The sequence below is a fragment of the Monodelphis domestica genome, chromosome 6, assembly GCF_027887165.1.
Source record: "Monodelphis domestica isolate mMonDom1 chromosome 6, mMonDom1.pri, whole genome shotgun sequence".
NCBI classification, from domain to species: domain Eukaryota; kingdom Metazoa; phylum Chordata; class Mammalia; order Didelphimorphia; family Didelphidae; genus Monodelphis; species Monodelphis domestica.
Window position 1 is genome coordinate 85,201,228 of NC_077232.1, and position 20,896 is coordinate 85,222,123.

Consider the following 20,896-nt stretch of genomic DNA (forward strand, 5'->3'; position numbering starts at 1 on the left):
TAAATTTAATAATAGGGTTTTGTAGCTAGAAAGGGTTTTGGAGATTGTTTAGTGTTACATTTCATTTTATATAGGTGTAAACAGAATCACACAGAGAGAAGTGCCATAGATCAAAAGGCGGATAGGTGGCACAGTAGATAAAGTGTTAGGCATGGAGTCAGGAAGACCTGAGTTCACATCAAAACCCAGCCTCAGACATTTATTGGCTGTGTGAATCTGGGCAAGTCACTTAATCCTTGTTTACCTTTGTTTCCTCATCTATAAAATGAGTTGGAGAAGGAAATGGCCAGCCAGTTTGGTATCTTTGTCAAGAAAACCTCTAAAAAAGGATCATGAAGAGTCAGAAACAACTCAAAAATGAGTAAACAACAACTACTAAACATATACAAAATGAGTGGGAGAACTGGGATTTGAACTCAGATCCCCTAACTACAAATCCAGTATTCCTATAATGAGCTATATTTTGAAAAGTTGTTTTCTGGACACATTCTGAACTATTTCTTATAATCTGCATTGTTTCTTTCCTTTTATGTTGTTGGGAGTTTAATCCTTTTGTAAAATTTTGTTCATCTAAGTGCACTATGAGTAGCAACAGCAAGAAATTCCTGTATTGGGTGGTTTCCCACATGAGGGTTTATATAATTCATATGTTGTGGGGAAAGGCTTTAATTAGGGAGAATTGAAAAAACTAATTAAGGAAACTGACAGTTCATATTTAGAGAGCATGATATAGTTACAAAGTACTTTATTCAAATCATCTGGCAGCAGAGACAATCAACCTGGTATAGTGAAAAGCACATGAAATTGGGAATCAGAGGATATGGGTCCAAAGTCAGGCACTGCCACTTTATAACCTGTGTGATCTCGGGTAATAATAATTAATATTTATGCAGTGGATGTTGGGTATGTGCCTAGATCATCTAAGCCCAAGTAGAGATGCCAGTCTTTTTGTCTCCCAGAAAGGGGTCACTGGAATCTCCAAATGTTCCATCTTGGGAAATATTGGCATGTGCCAATTACTTGCTACCAGGCATAATGTAATAGATCTTTCCTACTTTCCTGCCAAATACCTTCCACCATTTATATAGCTTTATCATGTTAGGGTGTGGAAAGTGTATCTTTGGAGGTAGGTGCTAATACCTCCATTTTACAGAAGAGGAAGCAGAGGCAAACATAAGTTAAGTGACTTGCCTATGGTCTAATAAGTGTCTGAGGCCAGATTTTAACTCAGAAAGATGAATCTTCCTGGCTCCCATTCTATATATTATGGTCTCTTCCAGGGCGGATATCCTAGGGATCAACAGCTCCTTTTCCATGTCACCATATTCAAAAACAACCAGCCACAGCAGGGAGGTAAACCACACTCCCAAACCAGTCAGCCTATGTAGTGCTTCTCACCTTTCTGTACCTAAAGAAAGATACAGCTGGCTGATGGTTTCCAGGAGCTGCCCTTCTAGCACTTTATCTGACATCCTCCTGGCCAAGGAGAGCTGATATTCATTGTAGATGACACACTGGGCCTCGTTTGGCATGATGGTGCTGTAGAAATGACACAGTAGCTGGATTGCTTGGAGTTGGCCTGGGAAAGTCAATAATAAAGGGAGAAGGAAAGAAATAGTGAGGAGCAAAGCACAACCATGCCCATTTAGAGTACAGTTTCAGGAGTTATGACTAGGAAAAAAAATCACCTGGAACAGATAGTGGGGTATAGAAAGGGGAAAAAAATAGTAATAATGGCAGGGCATGTTTCTTTTGTACTTTATAAGGATGGTTGAATTGAATTGAATTTGCAGTTTGAAAATAATTTTCCTCCTGTATAGGATATACAAGTAGCTAAGTGATACCTTTAAGGTATGGCATGTTCAGCCAACAGTCATTAAAATCTCATAAAGAACATTTCATGAGTTTGAGGTAGGATTGGAAGATGGCTCTAAGAATGTCTTGGAGTGGGGAGGAGCAGCTAAGGGGCACATCATATAGAGTGCCAGACCTGGAGTCAAAAGGACTTGGGTTCAAATCTGGCCTGAAATACTTCCTAGCTGTATTATTCTGAGCAAGTCACTTAACCCCATTTGTCTAGCCCTTGCCCTTCTGTCATAGAGTTGTTACTAAGACAGAAGGTAAGGGAAAGAAAGAGAGACAGGCAGACAGAGAAATAGAGAGACAGAGAAAAAGAGAGAGAGAGGGAGAGAGAGATAGACAGACAGACAGACAGACAAACAGAGAAAGAGAGAGAGGAAGGGAGGGAGGGAGGGAGGAGGGAAGGAGGAAGGCTGGAGGGAGGGAGAGAGGGAAGGAGGAAGAAAAGAAGAAAGAAAGAGCAAACCAAATGTGGTAGAACTTCAGGCAGCCCAAAATAGGGATATTGTTGCTTCTTTTGGTTCTGATTTATTTTAGAAAGGTCATATATTTAGAGCTGGAAGGACCTCAGAGATTATATAGTTCCAAAGGTCATTTTAAAGATAAGACTTACCACTTATGTAGTAAGGTGACAGAACTCAAATTTAAACTCAGGTCCTTTGACTTTAAATCCTGAGCCCTCTACAATACTCCTTCTACACTTACACTTAGATAATTCAGGGCCCAGTAGTCAGCACCCCTGGCAATTATCTGCTAGTAAAAAATAACTGTGCCTTGAACTAAAAGAAAGAAAAATAGGTTCTGACTTTGAGTGGGTGGGCAGGAGGAGATGCGATAAACACTTACTTTCAAAATGACTCATTTCCATGGCCACCAGGAATGCCCACTCGTAATAGCATTTCCCTTCCTCCTGTTGGGCTCTGTTCGTGTAGTGCTGTCCCAGCCAGAGGAGAACTTGGACGAATTCTCGGCCACACACAGCACTTGGAAGTTGAGAGAAGAGTTTTACTGCTTCAATGAAATAGTGTTCAGCCAGACCACTGGCATTTAAGTGAAGACACAGAACCCCGAAGTTTGCCAGGACAACCGCCTGGTTCTGGACCAGCCCAAGATCTTTGGATACATGGAGCGCCTTGTAATATCCCTCAGCTGCCTTCTTTATGCAGTTCATCCTTTTCAGGGCAATGGCAGCCATGTTATAAACAATCCCTAATTGTTGAGGGCTACTTCCAGAGGAGTCTTCAATGGAATCTAAGATCTCCAGTGCTTCTGGATTTTGCTGGTGAAGAATGTGCAACCAAGCAAGAGAAATTAAGTTGTTAATGACCTGGCCAATGCTGGCTGAGCTGTCCACTTCTAAAGCTTTCCATACATAGTCAATGGCCTCTTCATATCTCCTATGATGGCTATATAGTTCTGAAAGACTACAGTAGAGGGAACCACAGAGCTTTTGCTCTTGGGAAGCCATGGCAGAGGACAGTGCTTGCTTGAGGTAGAGTGCGATTTGGGATGGCAGCACATGGTCCACCTTCCTCAGGCCGTAAAGCTTCGGGGTATTCTGGATGACCAAGTCAATGCTCTCCAAGGAGCTCATGAAGGTCTGTGAGCTCTGGAAAGAGGCGACTTTGATACAGCTCACGGTAAGGTGGGGCAGACATTTCCTGCTATAGGTTTCCCCAAGATGGAGGTAACAATCTGTGGACCACGAACTGTCCCATAAACCCAGTTCATCATCCAAAAGCAGAAGCCTCTCCAGGAAGGGCAAGGCTTCTTCAGGCTGCTTGAGATTAATATGGTGCTTGGCCAGTAGGAAACAGATCCTGGCTTCAGCCTGCTGGTTTTGCTGGTTCAGGATGACCATCTTCAAAGCAAATTTGAGGAGGTCTGCTTCCATCTCAGTACTACAGATATAGCTGGGAATTCCAAGAAGCAGAGCTGCTACCTTGCCAAACACATGTGTGCATTTCTCTCTATTTTTCTGTTTCAAATAAATGGCAGTGAGATTGGTGTAGATAGCAACCACAAGGAAAAGGTCACTGAAGCTGCCTCTCAAGGCTCCCAAGGCTTCTTCAAAATAAACCCGAGCCTGGGAGAGCTTGAGTTTTCTGACACAGAGCCTCCCGAGGAGGAAGCACAGTCTCGTCAGGGCCATGGGAAGGTTGGCTTTCTTGGCCGCTATCCTCGCCTGCCCAAAGTAACAGGTGAGTTCTTCCTCCTCGGAATAGCCATCAAACATGGTGCTAAGACATGGAAGAGAGACATCATACAGGCTCTTATAACATGGTATGTATTTATCCTCATTTAGAAACATTAGCAAAAGGAGAAATTTCTCTGGACTGTTGTCATTTTCTTCCATCTTGAGGCAAAAATGGGGTTCTTGAGACATGGGGAGGCTCTCTGAAGTTGATGGCTGGTAATCCTCTCCTTCATGGCTGTCAATCTCTTCAGGGCAGAGTTGGGGGGTCTTGTACCTTTCTAACACAGCTCTCACTTTGTCAGCCACTGAAATGGGATCAGAGCCCAATGGAAGCTGAGGCATTTCTGCAAGTTAGAAGAAGGTTATGATGTGGAGAACAGTTCATGTTTATACAACACTTTAAGGTTTGCAAAGGGTTCTTATTTGATTCTCAAAACAGTCCTGGGAGATAAATGCTCTTTAAATAACTCTATTATACTTCATATAACACTCCAGGAGCACCTTGATAAGAACTTAGAATATAATACAAGTGGGGTCTAGGGACCTAAATTTGTGACTTGCCCAGATACCAGACTGAGCTCCAACCATCTTGTCTTAACTAGATTTTCATCTTTTCTCCAACTAGCTAAGTGTTTTGTAAGCAGGAGGTAATTAATAATTGCATCCCTTCCATCTCAATATCAATCAAGTAGCAAGACATCAAATTAAAGAAGAAAGCATTTGGAAGGGAAGAATAAAGACTAGAAACATTTATCTGCCTTTTACAAAAGGAAAAAATGTTCAAAACAAACTCTCTTCAGTGCTCTCTATAGATTTGGGATAAAAGTACAAAACATTGTTGAGCAGCCAAGTTTTAAATTGTTTTTCTATATTAGATTAACTCATCAAGATGTGGCCACTTCTGACGGCCAGGAAACCACTGCCAAGGTTTGGGCTTTGCATATTTCCCTCCAGGCACTTTGATATCCAAGGAAGTCACTATTTCCTCTCTTGCCAAAAGGAATTTTTCAACATGCAGAACCTTACACCTTAAAGAAATAGCATCCCATTTTCTCATTTCCTTCCAAATGTAGTCTAAATTCTAAGCAGGGGAGGGAAAGTGTCTAATCCAGATGGCTTTAAATGGATCTCTAAAGCCCCTTCAAGATTTAAATTCTATGATTTAAAAATTTCATAGGAGCCACCACTCAGATTCCCCCTAGATAAGGAAAGGAGAATCTTATGTTTGCCTTGATTCTGTGTTTCTTTTTATTGTTCAAAACATTTCTGGAGACAAATTGAACTTTCTTTCCCAACACGTTGAACCTGGAGAATGTCAACTACCAAATTGCACACCAAAGAAAAATAATTATAGTTCATCCTGAAGTGGGGATTTTCCAGCACCATCTTCTGGACAGCATAAGGAGTTTGGCCCATTTCTAGGGAGGAACTGTTAGTGCCCCAAGTTTTGTTTTGTTTTGTTTTTCAGAATCGGAGGAATATCACTAATATCACTCATGAGAATTACAGAATCTCGGTATTGGAAGAAGCCTTTGAGGTCACCTAGTGCACGTCAACCTATCCATTTTCCATCCTTGATTCCAGAATTCTCTTTTACTTGAATATACTCAGAGCTCAGTCTGGTATCTGGGCAAGTCACAAATTGAGGTTCCCAGACCCCACTTGTATTATATTCTAAGTACTCTTTTACTTTTTTACTGCTAAACCCTTCTATTGAGGATGAACTTATTCAGCCAAGTAGTCAGTTCCATGGTCAAAGAGATCTGATTATTTAGAACATTTTTCTTCTACTAATTTGAAATTTTCCACCCTTTGATTTCTACCCATTGCTTCTGATTCTGTCCCCTCAGGAAAAAAAAAAACAAACAACAGAATAAACTGAATCCCTTTTCCATATCTGAGGTGTATAATTGCTCTGTGGTTCTTTAATCAAAAGATGAGTTCAAATGTGAGATCAGCCAATGAATACCTATGTGACCTTACATATAGCGTGTCACTTTAGGTTTCTTTGTCCTTATATTTTTTCTCTCTAGTTTTTTTATTTGTTACATTTAAACTCCCAGGTATCTCCCTCTCTGCCTCCCTCCCCTCTCAGCACTAGAGAAGGCATCATTTGATGAAAAGATATATAAGGGGGCAGCTGCTTGGCTCAGCAAACTGAGAGCCAGATGTAATGATGGGAGGTCCTGGGTTCAAATCTAGTCTTAGATACATCTTAGCTGTATGACTCTGGGCAAATCACTTAACCCCCACTGCTTAGCTTTCATTGCTCTTCTACCTTGGAAACAACACACAGTATTGATTCTAAGATGGAAGGTGAAGGTTTAAAATACATACACATATATGTATGTGTAAAAACATGTTTTGCTTGTTTCTATTTATCAGTTCTTTCTCTGGAGGTGGACATATACAAATTACTCTTCAAACAATATTTCTGTTGCTGTATATAATATTCTCTAAGTTCTGCCTGCTTCGCTCCTTATATTTAATATAAAATGGCACTATATTTGTTGGACTGGAGGATCCCTGCGGCTATTTTCTGACTGGCCAGAAATGCTATGATTCTCTGCTCTGGGAATGTTCTCTGGATGCCCCCCTCCTCTGCTCTGACAACTGACTTTTAGTTCTAACTACAATCCTGTCTTTCACTGGAAACCTCTCCCAATCCCTTTTAATGTCTTCCTTCTGTTAATTATTTCTTTGCCCACTATATTATTTGCCTTGTTTGCATGCTGTCTCCCCATTAGATTATCAGCTTTTTGAGTGCAGGATCTCTCCCTTGCCCCCTTTTGTGTCCCTGCTGTTTAGCAGAGGGTCTAGCACACAGTAGCTACTTAAAAGATGTTTATTTATTAATAGATTCTGTATATTACTGACTGACTGAATAATGCTTACTACATGCAAAGTACCACTTTATGCTCTATGAACAGCTTCGTCCCAATTATTTCAAATAAAGAATTTCCTCTGACAAGGCGGCATTCTTTGAATTCACAACAGCCTGTTTCCATTAGGCTGGAACCAATGACCATATTTTATCTAAGTCATAACTTTTTTTTTTAAACCCTTACCTTCCGTCTTGGAGTCAATACTGTGTATTGGCTCCAAGGCAGAAGAGTGGTAAGGGCTAGGCAATGGGGGTTAAGTGACTTGCCCAGGGTCACACAGCTAGGAAGTGGCTGAGGCCAGATTTGAACCTAGGACCTCCTGTCTCTAGGACTGGCTCTTAATCCACTGAGCTACCCAGCTGCCCCAAGTCATACCTTTGAATAATGTAAATTTCAATATCTATGTAAATTTCAATATCTATGACCACGCTAGGGGACTTGTTACTCCCTAACTGCAGACTCCAACACAACAGCCCCTTTTCCTGGAGTGAAAATCTCCACCACCACCTCGGTCTAGTGAACGCATGTACCAGCACCATTTCCAAAGCCATACCTTGTTCTTGAGATTTCTGAAATTCTACTTCTTCAAATATGTCTGAATCAGAAAGAAAAGAAAAGAAAAGAGTTAGCAGCTAGAGGATAGTAGAGAGAGCATTAGAAATGGAGTTAGCAAAAACTGAATAGGAAAAAATCTGGAGTAAAAAGACCTGGTTTCAAGTACCACTTACTAGCTGTGTGCCATTCACTAAGCCACTTCCCCTTCATGGCCCTTAATTCCTTGGTTGCCTTTTCTGCAAAACATGGATGATGAGAATAACAGTACCTGGTCCAACTGCCTCATAATGTTGTTGTGAGAGTCCCAGTGAGCTTCAAGAGCTTCTACATGGTGTGTGGGGAGTGCAGTTGGGTCACGAGCACATGGTACATCTTCCATTCATTACTAAGCTAAATCACATGAATAATAAACCTTCTCAGCCCCATCTATCAGAGCGTTGATTGCTATTCAGTCCTGTAACCTCACACTTGCCTTGGGATGTGCCCCACAGGGCAGAGGAGGACACCCCACAGAGGACGTACTTACCCATACTATATGCTGTGCAGACAGCAGAGGTGGCTGTTTTCTTCAATAACTGGATTACATCATCTTCAGAAAAATTCTTTTTATTAAAGAAAAATGATCTTTCTTCCTCATCCAGAAAGATCACATTTGTTAGCCTAGAAATTAGGACATCAGCTATATTAAGTTTATTCCAAGCAACAAAGATTCTACTATTAACTATTATTTTTATCAATGTTTTATTATTATACATTTATTATTCAAATATATAATATTAAAACTAACATTCAATTTTTTGGAAATGTTATTTCTTCAAAACAAAATCCTATTTCTAAGGTTCTTTTGGCGCTAAAGGCACCAAGATTAGAATAAAATTTAAGACCTTTAACTTTGGAATCAAGCTAAACCACTTAACAGCTAGGGGAAAATCTGGTGCATTTACTTCAATCTAAACATGTCTATGTTACCTCATATGAAAGGGAAAACAGCTAAGCTTGGGGAGGGAGGAAGGGGAGTATAGGACGGCAGCATCTGCTGATAGTCCCCCTAAATAAGGTACACACTTTTTTTCCCACTGAGGCCATTTATAAATTTTTTTATTCTATTTTATTTTACTGAGGCCATTAAAAAAAAAGGGGGGAGAGCCAGCATCCCTTAGTAGTCATTTGATATGGGCCATGACATTGCAAATACTGAAATTCTTCAAAAGTAAGAAGAATAAGAAGGTTAGGTGAGGTTGTATCAAAACAGAACAGAGCTCCTGTGGGGGCTGATGCTCTTGGGTAGCTTCCCATTGTGGAAGTCTGAGATCTGTGTATCCCTAGGGAAGTTTTAAATGGAGAGCCAAGCTGTGTGCTGGCTGAGGTCTTGAGCACTGATGATTCTGTGACTTAGAAGTCTGAATAAGCAAAGAAATAATGGTCCATAAATAATTGTACATGTGGATGGGTGGCCCCAGCTGTCAAGAGGAATGGGTGCAGTGGATGGATCACTGGAATTGGGGCCAAAAGACCCAAGATTGGCAGCAAGCTCTTCTACTTTGTGATTTGTGGCAAGTCTCTTAGCTCCTCTTGACCTCAGTTTCCCTTTCTGCAAAATGAGGTGTTGCACTAATGATAATTAATGATAACAATAACAATAGTAACTATCTTTGCCAAAGTGCTGCAATGTTTACAAAGCACTTTGTCTACATGTTTTTATTTAGTCCTCACAACAACCTTATGAGGTAGAAACATGTATTATTCTCTCTACTTTATAGAAGAGGGGAGTGAGGCATTGAGAGATTAAATCATGTAGCCAGTAGGTATCAGAGGTGATATTTGAATGCAGGAGTAGCATTAAAAAAAAGCAAACCCAAACCAACAAAACCCTTATTTTCTGCCTAAGTATCAACTCGAAGGCAGAAGAGCAATAAGGGCTAGGCAACTGGTGTTAGGTGACTTGTTTAGGGTCACAGAGCTAGAATGTATATGAGGCTAAAATGGATCCAAGTACTCTATCCATTGTGCTACCGAGCTGCCCCCAAAGGTGTAGCATTTTTGTACAATAACAGAGATAATCTCTGGTCCCCTTTAGTTCTAAATGTTAGGATTCCCAATTCATCTTTGTCAGACCACCCATGACTAGGTCATCTCTCAGTTGATGTCTCAGTCTAAACAACAACCATAAGTCTGGGCAGTAGCAAACTACTGTCCATAACTGGTTCAGGAGGCATGGCAACAGTCTGAAGAAGGATTTGGGCTCTTCTACTTACCCAGAATCTTGGTTATCTACTTGAATGTGACTGGTCTTCACAAAGCCAACCTGGCCAGTCACTGAGTGCCTCCCCAGAAACCACCCCAGGCAGGGAACAAGGACGCCAAGGATTTCAATCTGATCCCTGTCCTGGAAACTCATCTCCTCTGGTCCTTGGCTACAGTGATCCATTATGGCAAAGCATGTTCCCATACCTGCAGAAAAGATACCATCTTCTAAATCAATGCCTTCAAACAACAGAACAGAGGCTTCTGCCAAGCCAGAAAATTCCCTCACAAATCTGGCAAATGTTTTCCCCTTCTTGGATGTAGACAGGGACAGCCTTGACCCCTATCCCTACTAACGAGAATGCTTTCAAGATATCTGCAATGGTTCAGGGCAAGAAGATGGAGGAGGAAAGCACAGATGTGGAATTCTCTCAGATATGGAAGGAATTTTGGAACATTAATTTTAATGCTTGGGTAAAACATATTCTTTATATAATATCCTCAGGGAGTGGATGGGCATTTAGCTTTTACTTTGAAGACTTTCAGAGACCAGGGGCCTCACTACCATGGGAGATAGAATGGCAAAGTAGAATGAGCACTCCATTAGGAATCATGGTTTAGTGGCTGTCCAGTCATTCTTCAGTTGAGTCTGATTCTTCATGACCCCATTTTGGGATTTTCTTGACAAAGAGATTGTAATGGTGTGCCTATTTCCTTCTCCAGCTCATTTGACAGATGAGGAAACTGAGGCAAACGGGGCTAAATAACTTGTACAAGGTCGTAGAGCTAGTGAGTTTCTGAAGCCAGATTTGAATGTAGGAAGATAAGTCTTCCTGAATCAAGAACAGTACTTTATCTACTGCCTCACCTAGCTGCCTCATCCACCATAGAAACTAAGGCTAAATCTTGGCTTAGCTGTGAGATGCTGGCTAGTCATTTAGACTTTGACTCAGTTTTTTCACCTCTAAAATGGAAATAACTATATTTTTTACTACCTTCTTCCCAGACTAGTTGTGAGGAAAGTATTTTTGTGAATTTTTAAATCTCTACAGACCAGGTTACTACATTCTCTAGAAGTCCATTCCATTGTTAGATGATACTTTTAGAAAGTGTTCTAGTATAATTGATCTGAATCTGCTTCCCACTAACTTCACTGTTCCAAAGTTTTTTATGTTTTTATGGGACCAACCAGAATAAAGCTAATCTTTCATACCTCAGGGGAATCCCTCAAGTATTTGGAGATGTCTCTCATTGGGAAGTAGTGTGGTAGGATGGAAAGAGTCAGAGGAATTGAGTTCAAATACTGAGTCTGTTACTTCCTGTGGGAAATTAGGCAAGTCACAATCTCCCTGAAACTCAGTTTCTTCAAGTATACAGTGAGGGGAGTGTACTGGATGACATCAAAGGTCCTTGGCAACCCCAAATAGATGATCTTATAAAGCCTAATTCTCTCAACAGATCATCATTTAGCATACTCTCCAGTTTCCCTCCCTTCCTGGTCTCTCTTTACCAAGTTCCAACTTCACAAAATCTCAGAACTAGAAGAACCATCAGAGACAGCTTATATCTGGTGCAAGATCTACTCTCCAATAACCCCAAGCTCTTTCTCCATTATTTTGCCTTCACTGGGTCAAGTCAATGGACTTTTTATCCAAGTATCTCTCAAATCAATGGGTTTATTAAACACCTACTACATGCCAGGTACCATGCTGAGACAAAAATGAAATAGTTTCTGTTCTTAAGGAACTTACATTCTAAGTTCTTCATCTTCTTGCTCTGCAATGTAGATGTTGCTCAAAGCTTTATCCTTGGCTTTCTTGTCTCTACATTTGCCCCTCTTGACAGTATCATTTATTTGCTCAGTCACTTCTGTTCAGAAAACTCTCAGATTTATATACACAGTCTGACCCTCTCTGCTGAGCCCACATCTCCAACCAGCTATAGGATTTTCACCCCTGGGTGTCCCAACACCTCAAATTCCCTATGTCTCAAACAGAGTTTATCTTTTTTCCTAAATCTGTTCCTTCTTGTGTTTTGCTATTTCTGACTGTGTCACTACAGACGTATATAACCAAGGAATATAACCAAGGATTATCTTTTGTTCTTCACTTACTTTCCTAATTCAATATGCTACTAGTTCGTATTGGGAATGTCTTCTCTATTTCTAGAGCTATTTGGTCAGGCCCTTGGTATTACCAACTAAATTCCAATAGCTTCATTTTAGGAAGGAAGGAAAGAAGGAAGAAAGGAAGGAAGGAAGGAAGGAAGGAAGGAAGGAAGGAAGGAAGGAAGGAAGGAAGGAAGGAAGGAAGGAAGGAAGGAAGGAAGGAAGGAAGGAAGGAAGGAAGGAAGGAAGGAAGGAAGGAAGGAAGGAAGGAAGGAAGGAAGGAAAAATTGTTCCTTTCTTTTGTGGTCAAGGAAACAGATACAGATAAGGTGACTTGCCTAAGCAAAACTATGTCAGAGTTGGCACTAGAATAACTTCCAATTTATTCTACCACATAAAATCATAAACTCTTAGAATGCAAAAGGATCTGAAAGGTCATCTTCAACCCCCTGCCTGAGGAAGGGAACTCTTTCACACTCCCAAACAAGTGGTCATCAAGTTTACTTCAACAGTTCCACGATCAGGAAATTTGTTGCCCAACAAGACAACTCATTTATTCTATTTTTGAACAGTTCTTGTTAAAAGGAAGTTTAGTATACACCAATAATTATATCCTCAGTATAAAATCCAAGAGTGATAGCAAAATTATTATCTTAACATATTTGCAAAAAGATGTAATTAATCTGTCCATTATATTGCCTTTTTTCACACCATTTTTTGGAAATGGAATTTCAAGGGGGGTTCTAAAATTGGGGGACATGAGGAGGTGTGGTATAGTAAAAAGACCACTAGAGTAATTAGCATCATCCCTGACTTGTGGTACCATAAGCAAATCACCTTTCTGAAGTAGTGTGACAAACTGGAGAAAGCCCTGTATTTGGAGACAGAAGACTTGGGTTCAAATTTTGCAAGTGTGTTGTCTTGAGCCAGTCAATGAACCTGTCTAGGTCTCAGTTTCCTTCTATGTAAATTGAGATGGTAGAACTCAGTGATCTCTAAGGTCCCTTCCAGAGCTAATTCCATTGATTTGAAATTATTTTTCATGTCTGTCTGAGTTTTCTTTACTATAAAATGTAAATAACCCTGGTAAAATTTACCTCACAGAACTGTTATATGCAAACACATTATTGAAGTGCAGGCTTACATGCAAGCTAATTCCACATCAGATAATTATCTAAAAATTATGAACCAGACATGCTCATAAAACACATCCAATAAAATTAACAGGTGGGTAATGCAGAGGATAGAGCACTGGGTGTGAAGGCAGGGAGATTCATCTTCTTGAGTTAAAATCTGGCCTTAGGCACTTACTTGCTGTGTGACTCTAGGCAAGTCACTTAATCCTGCTTGCCTCAATTTCCTCATCTACAAAGTAAACTGGAGAAGGAAATGGCAGACCATTCCAGTATCTTTGCCAAGAAAATCCCAAATGAAGTCATGAAGAATTGGACATAAGTAAAATGACTAAAAAAAAACTTCTTGGTACAATAAGAATTTTGATTGTTTTTGGTCTTAGAGTGGTTCAAGAATTCATACAAAAAAGAAGGAAAGAGATCTAGTTAAGGATACAGAACCAAAAAAAAAAAAATACCCTCAAAAGATTTAAATAATTAACACTACCAAAAACAAAATTTGAAGTATTTGCCTTTCATTTAATTATTTAAATTATTACCAAAGGGGAAAGGAAGAAGCATTTATTCATCACCTACTATGTACCAAGCACTATGTTAAATGATTTATGAATATCATCCTGTTTTCTCAAAGGTTCTGGGTTCGTTAGCATCCCATACATGAACTTGATACAAAGTGATAATTGGATAATTGTTTCAAGTGGGAAAGAATTTTCTTACAATTCTGATGAACACAAATAACAATCTATGTGATCAATTTGGAGAAAACCCTAGATTTTGAGAATTGAGACCCAAGTTTCAATCTTAGTTGCAATATTTTCTATGTGACCAGGTATTAAAATGACTAACTCTGACTCAGTTTTCTCCTCTGCAAACTATGTATAATATCCACCTTACGTAGTTATGAAGGAAATGTCTATTTGATATTTAAGACATATATCTATAAGACTTATATAAGCTGGCACAGAAACATTGAATGGATGATCACTCATAAATTTGAGAGTCATAGAATGGCAGAACTGGAAGAGCCTCTTAGCAACAATCACATAGTCTCACCTCCTTATTTTACAGAGGGAGAAACTAAGACCCAAAGAAAAGATTTGCAAAGATCATAACTGATATTATGATTATATGATATAATATTGCTATTATTCTATCTGTAAAGGAAGATGGCTTTTTTATTCTTTTTTAAAAAATTTAATTTAGTTTAAGATGACTTTTTTTTTTTAAAGAAACAAGATATTATCCTGGCAAAAAAAAGTTATAATAGCTTTGCTGGATCTTACCCAGCATCCCTGCGACATCACACCATCTTACCTATCCTAGCTGATTCATGTATACTTGGCAGCTCTTCCAGACACATTCAGTCCAAATTAAGTTTCTCAGGTCAACTGAAATGAATGAGACAGGGCAGGGAAACAAGCGTTCTTACCAATTTGATTGTAGATTATGGATTCATCAACAAAGACATCTATGGGGTCAGACTGCACTTTAAGAGACCACCTTGGAAAAGAAAAAAGAGAAATCTTTGGAAAATCCCCATGCATACCAAAGGGGCAGCCCCAAATGACTTGGCCATTGCTGCTGACTCCCTAAGTAGTTTGCTAAATAACAGAATCCTATCAACCTTCATTCTTGCAGGCTGGGTGGAAACTGGAATTAGTCAAATGTTGGGACATTTAGGTAGTACAGTAGATGGAATGCCAGACTGGAGTTGGGAGGACCTAGGTTCAAATCTGGCCTCAATCACTTCCTAGCTGTGTGAATCATTTAATCCCAATTGCCTAGCCATTGCTACTCTTCTGTTTCAGGATCAATGCTAGGATAGAAGGTAAGAGTTTTAAAAAGAAAAAGACTTTTATTAAGTGCCTCTTCTATGCTAGGCACCACTACTAAAAGTAAAAATAATACTCCTCTTTCATGAAGTTGGCAGTTTAGTGGAGGGGCTGGGGGATGACAATTTGCACATATATAGGCAGATAGAAAAATAGATTAAAGTTGAGCTGAGTTTTGAAAGGGAGAAGGGGATAACGAAAGAAAAAGGTGAGGAAACAGTACACATAGGCTTCACAAAAGTCCCCATTTGGTATAAATCTTAAGAATGATCACAAGATAATAGATTAAGGGAGAAAGAAACATTGGAGGTCATCTAGTCCAACCTTTTGCCTGCTACTCTTACCATTTTATAGATGAGGGAACTGAGTCCCAAAGAGGTTTAGTGACTTTAGTGTGACAAGGTCACACAGTGATGTAAAGCTGACATCTAATTCCCTCCCTGATCTAATATATTATGTTCTATTTCCTCCCAGCTCTGACATTGTGTTCTAAGATCATTGCCCATTTATCCCTCAATTTTCTTATCTGTCTAGTGGAACTAATGAACCCTACCATATATCCCACAGGGGACTGTTGTGAAAATCAAATGAAATAAATAACTCCACCCAACAAGCATGTATTTTATTTTTTTAGGTTTTAATTTTTCTTTTTCTTTTTCCTAATTTGAAATTTTTTATTTAATTAATTAATTTAGAGTATTTTTCCATGGTTACATGATTCATGCTCTTTCCCTCTCCACCTCCCACCCACCTCCTGTAGCTGACACACAATTCCATTGGATTTTACATGTGTCATTGATCAAGACCTATTTCCATATTATTAATGTTTGCGCCACAGTGATCATTCAGAGTCTACATCCCCAATCATATCCCCATTGACCCATGTGATCAAGCAGTTGTTTTTCTTCTGTGTTTCTACTTTTCGCCTACCCATCACCACTTGGGCACAAAGGTACAATTCAAGTGCATGAAACTACTTGCTAAGGCCCAGTAAACTTAAGAGAAGATTTATTTCGGTACCTACTGATGAAATGGAATCAAGAGTTCTTCAGAGGACCCATTGGCTGACATAGAAAGGCTATCAGACCGTGGCTGTGTCGTCTGTGTCAGTGTCCCCAGATGGCTTGGCGATGCAATCCGGCAGGGTCGGCCAGTCTTCCTTTCACCTCTTGGAGCCATGATTTCTCTTATATGGTTGTCAGGACACAATACAAAGAATGACCCTTAAAATGTACCAGAGGATTGTCTTTCAAGTCAGCAAAAAGAAAAAATTTATTGATATATGGTATGGTTTCATTTCTTGTGAGAATTTTTTAAACTATAAATGGTACTAGTCTAAGGTAGTTCTGGTCTTTGGGTGACACCATTAATGGATCAAATTGGTGTTCAGACACTGTTCATAGACCTGGATTCTAGGTATCCTAGATAATTCCTCTCAAAAAGACCCTACTGTATTTTTCAGCAGCCTGAGTTTTTCTTCTGAAAGTAGTGAGTTCCCTGTCGCAGGAAGTCCATCGGCTAAAAAAAAGCCATTATTGAGTATCTACTATGGCTCTATATTAAGCAAATTTCATAAAGTATCTCATCTAAACCTCAAAACAACCTGAGAAGTTATGCAAGCCTATGCAAAGTAGTACTGGGAGATGTCAGAGCCATACAAAGTGATGAGCCTGATTTTGTATGTTACTCATCAAGCCAATCTCCTCCTTTTATAATTAAAGGTCTCCTTCCTATTTTCCCATTTCTGTCAAGTAGAAAGTCATGAAGTCCTGGAGACTTGAAGTGGGTTAGTGGGGAAGGAGGCAGGCAGAGAAATGCAGCACCTCCAAATCTGGAAAGTATCCAGATAATGGCAGCAAAAGGGAGATAATTCTATTTAGGGAAAGAACACTGAGGAGGCAGGAATCTGGGTTCTAGAATGGAGACAGAATGATACATGGAAAGGACCATGGCTCTAACAGAAAAGGACCTGAGTTCCAATCCCAAATTTGTCTCTTATTACTTATGTGATTTGGGGCAAATCACTTTACCTCCAGGAGCCTCACTTTTCTCACCTGCAGAATGCTGGGGTTGGATTAGATGACCTCTGAGGTCCCAACTAACTGAGGTCTATAATCCTATGACAACCAAGTCACTAATGGTAATAGCATCACAGGACTCCTACCTACAAAGCAGGGCATATCCCCTTCTCTTTCCCCCCCTCCCCTATACCTAGAACTCAGACTGGTCATGTGTAAATTATACCAATGTAGAACAAATAATATAATACAGGAAAATAATAAGGCACCAGGGCCTCGTGTAACATTTGGAGAAGACCAGAACCAAAGATACTGAAATAATTCCTATAAAATTTCCTCCTAAAATACAATTCCTATAAAAGGTACAAGTTCTAAGAAAGCTAAAATGACAACCAAGAGAGACAGAATTTGTAGAATTGCTTTTGTTCTTTACTGGCAAATGAAACTATGATACTCATGGAAGATAGGTGGACAGATGTGTCTTACTGAATCCTAGGAAAAGTTGGAAGTCAAGATCTGATGGTTGTAAAAATGGAGATTTGAACCCCAGACTTCAATCCTCAAAAGCCCTTGGTACTTCCCAGAATTCCCTACAATCACCCCAAGATCTCCTTGAGGAGGGTATTGACCATAGCTGACTTGTTCACCATAGCTGCTGGCTTGTTCTAGGTGGTTTACTAAAATACTTGGATAAATCCAATTTTCCTTGAGTTTATTCTAGATCCTGAAACACCACCCCAAATAGGAGAGACAGGGAACAAGAGTTCAGAGACTGATACCTACTAGCTATAGAATCATTTGGAAAGGTCTCAATCTCTCTGAACCTCAATTTTCTCTTCTTTCAAATGAGAACAATATTAATTGTACAATTTTTTTTCCACAGGGTTGTTTTGAGGAGAGTTCTTTGTCCTTATAACTCTATAGATATTGAGTTATTACTGTAGTTTCTATTGAGAGATAGTGGAATAGATAGAGAGTCAGCATTGTAATCAAGGAAGACTTGGGATCAAGATATTTATCAGACACACATTGGTTGTGTGATTCTTAGTAAACAACTTCTCGCTGCCTAAGCCACCTCTCTAAGACTGAAAGTTGCAGTACAGCTGTTGAGCTACATTGGTAGAAGGAGTTTCCTTATCAAGAAGCCCCCTGCAATGAAATCAAAGTTCCAGACCAAAACAAGGGCAAAAAAAAAATTGTTATTACTAAATACTTCCTAAAATAATTTCAGTCTTCCATATCAAAAGCTAATAATCAAAAGAGCAAAATTTAGTAATAAATTAATCATCCTCCACTATTATTAATCAATTTTATAGAATTTAAGTGCTAGAAGAGATAGAACAAGTCAACCAGTACAAGCCTTAACATCAGAATAAACCTGAGCTCTGACAATCCTTTCTTAGTCCTTGTTCTTTCTGAATTCTAATGCCTTTGATATTCTCGACCACCATCACTTATATTGCATACTCTTTTCTCCTTGGGTTTTCATGAGTCTCTCTCTACATTCTCCTTCTCTCTATCTGACCACTGCTCAATTTCCTCTGGTGGATCTTCAACTATGTCACATCATCTAACTGTGAAATGTAGCTCAAGGTTCTGTTCCTGGCTCTCTTCTTTATTTCCATACTCTCTCTCTGTGACCTTATCAATTATAATGAGCTTAATTATTATCTCTAAATAGATCATTCAGAGACCCCCATCCTGGGTCTCTCTCCTGAGTCTGACTTCTACATCACTCAGTGCTGATGAGGTATTTCAAACTGGACATCTTGGAAAATCCCAAACTCAGCATGGTGAAATCAAATCATTGTCTTTTCCCAGAGTCCTCCCCTTCACTAAATTTTTCTATTTATGTTAAGAGAGCCACTATTCTCCCCATCTCCCAAGTTCATCTCCTTGGCACCCTGGACTCCTTATTCTCTTACACTCCCCTCACCCCCCTGCAAAATCTAACTGGTTGCACAGTACTACAATTTTGACATCCAAAGTACCTCACATCCAATCCATTTCTATTCACACAGCCACAACCTTCAGACCTTCATCACCTGCTACCTGTGATATTGTAATGGTCTATTATTCACTCAACCTACTTAAAGACTCACTCTACTCAAATCCATTTCTTTTACCTAGACTAATTCAGTGGTATTCTAATAAATCTCTCTTCTTTAATACTTTCTCCATTCCAACTTAGCTATTATCAGCAATGCAAGGATCCAAGACAACCTCAAGGGACCCATGATGAAAAATGCTATCCACTACCATAGAAGGAAATGATGAATGCAGATCAAAGAATATCATTTTTCTCTTTAAAAAAAAAAAGACTCCATTCCAATCCATCTTCTACAAAGGGATGTTCCTTAGGCTTATTCTGATTCATAACACTACCCTATTCCGTAAACTCCAGTGATTCCCAGATAAAATAGAAACTTTTTTTTGATAATTTAAAGACCATTAGTTTATGTTTCCATCATTTTCCAATCTTCATCTCAAATTCACAATTTACAGTCTAGCCAAACTGACTTTCTCTCTGTGCCTCACACATCAATCCATCTTCCATCTTTATTACTTTTTAATGGCTATTCCCAACCCTAGAATGTACTCTTCTGTCATCTGTGCCTCAAAGAATCATGCTTCTCTTTCAGGACTCAACTCAAGCACTGTCTCCTACTCAATTTATTCTGAATATATTTATATATGTATCTGTTGTGTCCTCCAATAGTATGTACATTTCCTTAGGGTTAGAATTGTTTCAAATTTCTTTCTGGCTCTCCATCACCTTGGACAGTCCCTAGAACACAGTAGGCACTAAATTAATAATTGTTGGCTTATTGGTTACCTCTACAATGTCCTTTATGATGCTGGATTTTTATTCAGAAACCTCAGCTCTGCTAATTACTACCTTTTTGACCTTAGGCAGGTCATTTAACCTCACTAGGACTCAATTTCCTCAAATGTAACAACAAGAACAACATTTTCATAAATGGCACTTTAAGGTTTGTAAAACACTGAAAGGGTTGTACTTAATTTTTTCTAAGGTCCTTTCCAGCTTCAAATATATGATCTAAAGTAATTAAACAGTCTCCACATGAACATCTTCAGTGATGGAGAACTCACTACTTTGCTGAGCAGCCAATTTCCTTTTTGTACAGCTTTCATTATTAAAAGGAACTGAAAAATTTAATCTCTCAAATTTCAAGACATTCATGGTTTCCTTTGTACCCCTTTTCTTCCTCATTTCCTGAGGGAGAAAAACCAATAACAATCACTTTATAAAATACAACTTTATTCAAGCAATCCTTACCTTCCTGGATTAAGAGACTTTTGTGCATTAAGTTTAAAGCTTCTTCATCAATAAAGACATCAATCCCAGCATCAAAGTCTTCAATATCCCTCTTGTTGTCATAGTTGGAGAGAAGCCAGAAGTCTTGGTCCATCAATAAGTTTTCCATGCAGTGGTTTATAAAACCTAGCCAAAAGAAAGACAGAATTAGAAAGCCTGTTGTCTTTCCTAGTCTCCCTACAAAAGGGAGGTAAATGTAGCCATCTGCCAAGACTACAGAGTTCGGTGCAGAAAACTATTTCAAAATTGGCAAAGAAGAAATATGCCTTAGTTAAAAGTGCACCCTGAGAGAAACTGTGAAGAGAAACAAAATTATGAGAAAATGAAGGGAAGCAAAAGTACAAGTAAATGAGCCACGAGCTGACAATAGGCATGTTGATGGGCAATGGTGATCATGGTAATTTAATGTTTAGCATTTTAAAGTTCAGAAGATATTTTCATAAACCTTATCTCATTTGAATTTTAAAAGCACCACATGAGGTACGATAGATTACCCTAATTTTATAGATGAGAGTAGAGTGAGCCAAAACCAGTGGCCAGTGCTCCGGTCTTCAAATGACAGCATGGGGTAGGAGAAAGCATAATGAAGTGGGAATGAAAAGACTTAGACTGAAAATCTGGCTTTGGCAAATATTGGTGAAAAAAAAATCTATATAGTATAGTGAACAGAGAACCAGGAAGACTGGTGTTCAAGTTCTGCCTTTGAGGGGCTGTTATCTGGCTTA

General features: G+C 39.2%; 1 protein-coding gene across 8 annotated transcripts in view; it reads right to left on the reverse strand.

Annotated features, from left to right (window-relative positions):
- SH3TC1 (SH3 domain and tetratricopeptide repeats 1) overlaps positions 1-20,896 on the reverse strand; it is a 127,813-nt gene that overhangs the window by 14,464 nt on the left and 92,453 nt on the right. For 7 of the 8 annotated variants that reach the window (XM_007496800.3, XM_056802377.1, XM_007496799.3 and 4 more), the window contains 8 exons: positions 20,133-20,297; positions 15,838-16,036; positions 14,411-14,481; positions 9,753-9,948; positions 8,024-8,157; positions 7,496-7,537; positions 2,707-4,401; positions 1,399-1,579 (listed from right to left, as the gene is read on the reverse strand). In XM_007496800.3, the coding sequence (XP_007496862.1) occupies positions 1,399-1,579; positions 2,707-4,401; positions 7,496-7,537; positions 8,024-8,157; positions 9,753-9,948; positions 14,411-14,481; positions 15,838-16,036; positions 20,133-20,297 (2,683 nt within the window). Of the gene's footprint in view, positions 1-1,398; positions 1,580-2,706; positions 4,402-7,495; positions 7,538-8,023; positions 8,158-9,752; positions 9,949-14,410; positions 14,482-15,837; positions 16,060-20,132; positions 20,298-20,896 lie in introns of those variants that run through there. The other variant, XM_007496803.2, reaches the window with a different exon arrangement.